The sequence below is a fragment of the Miscanthus floridulus genome, chromosome 7, assembly GCF_019320115.1.
Source record: "Miscanthus floridulus cultivar M001 chromosome 7, ASM1932011v1, whole genome shotgun sequence".
NCBI lineage: Eukaryota > Viridiplantae > Streptophyta > Magnoliopsida > Poales > Poaceae > Miscanthus > Miscanthus floridulus.
Genome location: NC_089586.1, coordinates 107,722,430 through 107,729,657, shown reverse-complemented (window position 1 = coordinate 107,729,657; position 7,228 = coordinate 107,722,430). Strand labels below are relative to the sequence as shown.

Genomic DNA, 7,228 nt, shown 5'->3' with positions numbered 1-7,228 from the left:
ACTTCCATAAAGCCACTAATTATTTCCTTAGAATCGATTTTTTTTAGGGAAGCCATCTGGCGCACTTTATTGAATTGAAAACAGAGTTACATGGTTTACCAGGGCTTCAATAATGAAGCTAGGGGTTCATGGACCCAAATACATGAATTCTTTGACTCAATAGCTAAACTCGCTAAATTGTGCGCTACTCTATTGATATCCATATTACAATGATCTATGGAGATAGAGTTAAAATCCTGCCAGAGTACCACACATTCATCATATATTGGCGCACCAGCTGTTGCTAAAAAACCTCCCTGCTTCATTGTCTCCACCACCTCCAAACAGTCGGATTGAATGATGAGTCGTTGGCAACCAATATGTTGGGCTAACAGGAGCCCTTCTCTTAGAGGGTACACCGCTGTTGGGGCATCCACAACATGATCAAGATAACAATTATTTCTTATATCGTCTTATTACATATTTTGAATGTTTAAAATTATAGTTCACTTTAGTTTTGTAATATATGCCATGTGTATTCTCATTGGAGCCAAAAATGACACTAGACGGGAGTAACTCATCTACTCCCTCTGTCTCCTTATTAAGTGTCGCCGTGGGATACATGTTGGTCAAACTTTGTAACTTTAACTAGATATATAAAAAATACAACATTTGTATCTTTAAATAAATTTATTATAAAAATATATTCAAAGATCTATCTAATGATACTAATTATATATTACAAAATTTAATATTTTTATATGTATTTAGTTAAAGTTGACTACGTTTGATTTCTCGAAATATGAGAACAACAGATAAAAAGGGACAGAGGGAATAATTGGCAGACAAGGCATAAGCAACGGTACACATGAAAACGAACTCCATCTATTATGGAGAGGACAAAACTATGTGGTGGCGATGGTATGATCGGAGAACAGGTGGTGTGTGTTGCAGTGTTGTTAGGCTTGTCAACTATGTGGATTGCTTGGCGTGTGGGCAGTTTATGATACACGGTTGTTAGCTGCTATTGCTCGGCGTGCTGGCTAGCTACACTCGTGCTACAGCTCGTATGTGAGTGTGGCAGCAGTTGCAGAGGTTAAGCCTATCGAACACTCGTCAGCTGTACCTATGTCTGAAGTAAATAAATCATTCTAAAGTTCCATAGTTCACAGACTAGTACAATAATCTGCATCACATGCTTATTCCAGGTGCATTAAAAAGGACTAATTAAATTTGTGACTAACTAAAAATGTGGTCAAGAATGACGTAAAAGAGATTAAAGTTTATTGATGATGCATTGATAAGAGTTTGTTTGGTGGGCATATCAGAGATAAAAGTTTTAGCTAATGATATATAGAAAAATTCCCTACATTTTATCACTTTTACTTACAACATTCTACCAGGAAAAAAAACAAAGAGATACCTGAAAACGCCAACAACGCAAACCAAACTAGAAGGGCCAACCTCCATCATACCTAAGCACAGACAAAAACCACCTCAAGCTGTCAAGCACACCTGCAAACTGCATAGGAGCACCGTGGAAGCGCACAGGAAACAGAGGGACCAAAACGGAAACCGTTGAACCCCCCGCTGCCTCCCTTTATAAACTGCGCCAATCTAGGCCAGCACCACCTTCTTCCTCCTCCCAGTCCCATACCAGCAAGCGAAAAGTGGAAGGGAACCCTCCGGGGGAACGAGCCAGCCAAGAAACTAATGGAGGACTACTACTACTTCCCCAATTCATGGGGGACCGCCGGCTACGTCGTTGCGGGGTTCCCAGACCACACGGTGCCTCGCAACCCAAGCTCGCCGCCGCCCAGGACCCGCCGTGTGTCCCGCGGCAACGCTGAAGCCGGAGAGCTCCACCACCACCACTACCTCGACGCCTGCTTCCGGTGCGGGCGGCATCTTGGCGGGAACAAGGACATCTTCATGTACAGGTAAACAACGTGAGACGCCAACACGCTGGCTCATGTGCAAATAAATTCGCAAGAAGCCGCCGCCGTTCTGGTTGTGATCGTCTGATCGATGCGTGGCCGTCCGTGGATGTGCAGGGGCGACACCCCGTTCTGCAGCGATGAGTGCCGGCAGCAGCAGATCGAGGCCGACGAGGCGAGGGAGAGGAGGTCCAAGCAGCCCTCTGCGGCGACGAAGCGGGAGCGGGAGCGGCAGCGGCAGAGCAGCAGCCCGCGGAGGATTCCCCTCTGGGCGCGGTGAGCGATCGAGGCAGCGGCGTCGAAAACACTACTACGACGACGACGACATGTGGGCTTCAGAGTAAATCGTTGCGCATGAATCGAACCGATTCGCGCATGTCTCGACCTCGACGCCTCAAGCTCTTGGTAGGGTACGCATGTGGCCTCCAGCTATAGCTTGTTGTTTGCCAGCGAACAAGAGGGAGCAACTCGAGCGGTTGAGGCCCAGGGGACGGAGTCCCTGTTGTCCCGGAGAAAGAACAGATCGTCTGCCGGTTTTTGTGCGGATTACCGCATTAGTAAGTTTTTTTTTTTGTTCCGTTGCTCGGCGCAACCAGGCGCGTGCCGATTGCCATGTACTCCAGCATTCCGGTACCTACTATCATGAACAAATTCCAAAATACGAGCTGTGGTTTTCACGAATGAAGTATGAAGTATCAGTTTGCAGTACCAAGCAATTTATTCAGTATGAGCGAAACAGAAATACTAATTTCTGGTACCGTGGTACGTACGTACATGGTTTCGGCAGAGAGCCAGAGACCTACTGTTTGTACGGCGGACATGCCACAGGAATCAATCCCAAACACTGCAAGATCGATCGCCTTCGCCTCTGACTTTCACCAACGGAAATGGTCATATAATTAACCAGAGGTGCTAATCGAACAGTACTTGTGAAAAGTGCTATTTGGAGTTAACAAATCATCAAAGGCCCCGCGCACTCATGATCGTCGATTATTTCATTGCGTCGTTGCTGGTGCTTTTGCAAGTTGCAAGCATGTGCCCACCGCGCACGCTCCAAAGAAAGAGAGAGAGAGAGAGAGAGAGAGAGACGGAGATCAGATAGAGAATATATCGTTCTAGGCAGCCTACGCGGCCTCCGAAACCCTAAAGAAAGGCACACTTGGGGAGCTTCTCCCCGTGCAAGATTCTTGACACGTTACGACATCTCATCAGCCACCGAGAGATGGACGACCATTCGCCTCTGGACGGGACGGCGGCGAGTGCCGGGCGTTCGGGGGGCACACCGGCTGCTAGCCTGCTAGTGGTAGTGCTAGCTGTAGTGCCTCCCCCTCTCGGGCGGCTGGAGCCATGTGAGGGCGGGAGGGCGGAGGGCCCTGATGCCGAGCGACCCCAGCCAACCGAACGCCGACGCCCCAGCCGCCAGATAGTTTAGTCAGTCGAGCGATCCCGGTCCCGGCCCGGTAACCACACAGATGCGTCGATTGCGAAATGGACATCAGAACATATATATTTGAAAAACGCCAATTATGCTGTTGCTGTTTTCTAGAAGCACAGAAGCAGCGTGCACGGAACCATTTGCACGTCGCTGCTGGCTGGGGCGGTCATCGAACCATTTAGTATGTTGCCATCACATGGACTGCTACTCATTTGATTGCAACGTCAATGTGTTCATGAATAAACATTGGTGGTGACAAGGGGCGTGGGGAACACAATGTAGTACTAGATTGTTGCCCTGACTGCAATCTTTGTTTTCACTTAATTTTGTAGTGTGGTGTTCTGAGTTCCCACTCCGGCTGGTCAGACTGTTCATTGTTCTACACATCGAGTGGGAAAAGCTCCTCAATTTCCATAGTGGTAACTATCTTTGGGTTGATGCAGCTAACTTTAAAACAAACTACGCCAGGTAAATGGAGCTGTGTGCCAGAGCACAAGGCACCTCTGGGCTGGCATGCCAGATTTAACCACATGCATTCACCCGTGGTTCTCGCCAGCCCCTCCCCTGGCAACGACGAACCAAGGAAGCCAGGCACGAGTTCGTTAATTAACCGCCATACCGTTACCATCTTGAGGCTGGTTTAAAACCGAGCCCCTCCGCCTCTCCTCTCTCCAAGCCCAGCCCAGCTGCCGTCCTGCGCCTCCGTTTGCGGTGTGACGACAGCTCCTGGACCGGCCCGCGCGCGCGTGCCATACGTGCCAGGGACGTACGACGCCGGCCGGCCGATGGAGTTCACGTCGTCCTACTTCCACGCCTTCGGCAACCCCGACTTCGCGGCGGTGTTCTCGGGCGGCAGCGGCGGCGGTGGCGGTGGCGGCAGCGCGCAGGCCCACCGGCCGCGGAGCTCCACCGACGGCGGCAGCGCCAAGGCGGAGGACGGCAGGAGCCCCACTTCGGCCACGGCGAGGCGCGCGCCGTCCATGTTCTGCGTCCCCGACACGGAGGCGGAGGAGCCCAACAGCTTCCTGGACGAGTGCACCCTCTGCCGCAAGGCGCTCTGCGGCGACATCTTCATGTACAGGTCGGTTGCATGCATGCATGCATGCCTACTCGTATATTGATGGATTGCGCCGATGAATTGAAGCAGAGGATTATTAGCAAACTAACACGCGTGCGTGCGTGCGTGCGTATGCCGCCTCGATCGGTTTCATGGAGCAGAGGGGACACGCCGTTCTGCAGCGACGATTGCAGGAGGGAGCAGATCGAGATGGACCGCATCAGGCACCGGAGGAAGAAGCAGCAGGCCCTCATAGCTGCGCAGCAGCAGCAGCAAGCGGCGCCGGCGGCAGCGATGGCGCAGAGGGACCAGCGTACCCAGCGGCAGCTTCAGCCACAGCACTAGACGGAGGAGCTCGCGGAAGCTTCTTCACATACACCGGTTCCGGGCTCGTCCCAACGTACCCAGGGATGGCGAATGAATTCTTTCACGTTCCTAGTACTAGACAAGGATTCTCCTCGATCGTAAGGACCAAGTAGCCACGACCCTTGTTTGCGTTTGTATGTATCCGACGCGAAGCAAAGAAGTGAGCGGAGGTTTTTTCGCGTCCTGCAATTACATGAGCAATCCAAGCCTTGCTCGTTTTTTGTTTGACTCCTGAATCCGGATTAAAATTGGGGCCATTGGAGCCACTAAACGAGCTCTATTCTAAACCAACTCCGTGCCTTTTGTAGTTTTTTTGAAGAATTGCATGCGTTTTTTTTTTCTAAAAATGATGGTAAAAGATCTGCCGTTGCATTATTAAAAGAGAGAGATGGATCTAGTTTACAAGAAGAAAATCAATAAAAAGAAACGGAAACGCTTCTTTCCGCAAGCGCATGCGAAAATGCTTCACTACACACACTAGAAAAAACAAAAAAATGCAGATAAACTCATCGGTCGTCATTGCCACGTGGAGATGAATGAAGCAGGTGGTGGTGTTAGGGTTCGGGTTTCGGGGGTTTCTATGCCCTCCGCGCTTAGAAGGGGTCATTGGGGAGCTTGCCGAACCGGCGGTGGTCATGGTTCAGACGACAGCAGAGGGTGGGGGCATCGCCCGCCGGATGGTCGGAGAGGCCGGTTGGGCCGTGACGATGACGGGGGCGTCCACTGGAGAAGAAGAGGAGAAACTTGGGATTAACGTGGCGGTGATGGATGGTGGTGGCGGAGGCGGCGGGCCCCCAGGAGGTGGTGGAGGGTGCTCGCGTCGAATCTAAAGGAAAAACTCCGGTTAGAGTGGTTGTTGAGGGCGGTAGTGTGGCAGAACCGTCCGGAATAACATACTTACGGAGGCGCTCATCTTCCACCAGACACTAAGCATCTCGAAAGCAAGCTACAACGGGCGGTATCCGTCGGGTACACCCCAAGGGAGAACCCGAAAGATCCACATTTTTTCCAATGATCCAATAATGAGAACGAGTTACAATACTAGTCCATTTCATACATCAGAGTTTCTTAAAAAATACATTATTACAATACCAAATATCAGAGTGTGGAATGATAAACAGCGGAATTTAAAAATAAACATCTAGCGATAGAGACAAGGATCCGTCTGAGCCCACCAGAAGCATCCTCCGTACAAGGTACATCTCAAGCATCACCTGCAACAGGGGTAAATAAATCCTGAGTACACAATGTACTCGCAAGACTTACCCAACTAGTGGGAATAATTTATCGACTCCAAGGAATATGAGAAGCTTTATAGCTTGCTGGTTTATTTTTAGCAGAAAGCAATAATAACAGTGAGTCCTTATTTAGGTTCTTATTATTGGTCGCGTTAAGTTATTATCTATACAGTCTATATAAGCACTTATTCTACTTTCAAGCAAGAGTTGAGCAATCAGTTCTATTTCATCACCTTTCATATTTCAGTTCTTACTACGATGCTAGAGTTAAGACAAGTCGTACCGACTCGGCGGCGATTCGCGAACCAATGTGCCCAGCTGGGTGCTCCAAAAACACACGCCCCACTTGTACCCCAGGCACAAGCAGGACTAACCCATCACTCTTCTATCCCGGGTGTCCAGGTCTCCGTCCAAACTTGGACTCCAAGCCCCCATTCCCGAGTCCCGAACTCAGTGTGGTGCCAGGACCTCCACCATCTCCACCTCCAATCAGTCGGTCCGAAAAGAGCCGGATCCGCGACAAGAGAGCAACAAGTCTTCCCTGCGCCCATACCCAAGTATACGCTCGGGACAATAGATCTGTGACTTGCCTAGCGTCTATTGCAATGACCGGTCCTTAATCGACACGGACAGGGAAAAAGTGTAACCAAGTCATGCTCTGTTGGCCGCATGACACAACCCCTTACACCCACCAGTACCCAAACCATATCCCTGCTCGGTCACCATTTTCCTTTCCACCATTTAATCATGAGTGATCATATTTTATCAACTATTTGCGAGTAACGGCAGGTTACTTATGCTATCGATATCCTGAGCATAGCAGCTACTCGACTAGGACTAGTAGGACTCATGGGTAGATATATCTATGCAGGTAGTTTCTATAAAATGCATGTAACTTAAATGCACATCATATATATATATATATATTCAATGATCATTAAAAATAGGGGTTACGCATCGGGGCTTGCCTTGGGCAGACGAGGGGTCAGTAGGGTTAGCACTAAACGGCTCTGGGACTCCTTTCTGCACGAGGATTTCCTCCTCGTACTCCTCAATGACCTCGTCGTACTCCTGTTCGTCGACGGGCACGACTTCTACCAGCTCGTGATCTACATGCATGAAGTGATGATGCAATACTTAGTAATCTAGCAGCAGCAGCTCTTAAAATAAGGTACCTCTGTCTAACTACTACGCTAGTGCTACCGACCACGGTATT

The 7,228-nt window shown here is 49.7% G+C and overlaps 2 protein-coding genes across 2 annotated transcripts; both read left to right on the top strand.

Annotated features, from left to right (window-relative positions):
- The first annotated feature begins 1,583 nt into the window (after positions 1-1,583).
- On the top strand, positions 1,584-2,602 carry LOC136464187 (FCS-Like Zinc finger 3-like). The gene is made up of 2 exons (XM_066463148.1): positions 1,584-1,919; positions 2,034-2,602. Exons 1-2 carry the CDS (start codon positions 1,693-1,695, stop codon positions 2,194-2,196), a joined length of 390 nt encoding a protein of 129 aa, XP_066319245.1. The 5' UTR covers positions 1,584-1,692; the 3' UTR covers positions 2,197-2,602.
- A 1,417-nt stretch (positions 2,603-4,019) lies between these two features.
- On the top strand, positions 4,020-5,009 carry LOC136464186 (uncharacterized). Its single transcript, XM_066463147.1, has 2 exons — positions 4,020-4,432; positions 4,570-5,009. The coding sequence occupies exons 1-2, from the start codon at positions 4,137-4,139 to the stop codon at positions 4,751-4,753; spliced, it is 480 nt and encodes a 159-aa protein (XP_066319244.1). The 5' UTR covers positions 4,020-4,136; the 3' UTR covers positions 4,754-5,009.
- The last annotated feature ends 2,219 nt before the right edge of the window (positions 5,010-7,228 follow it).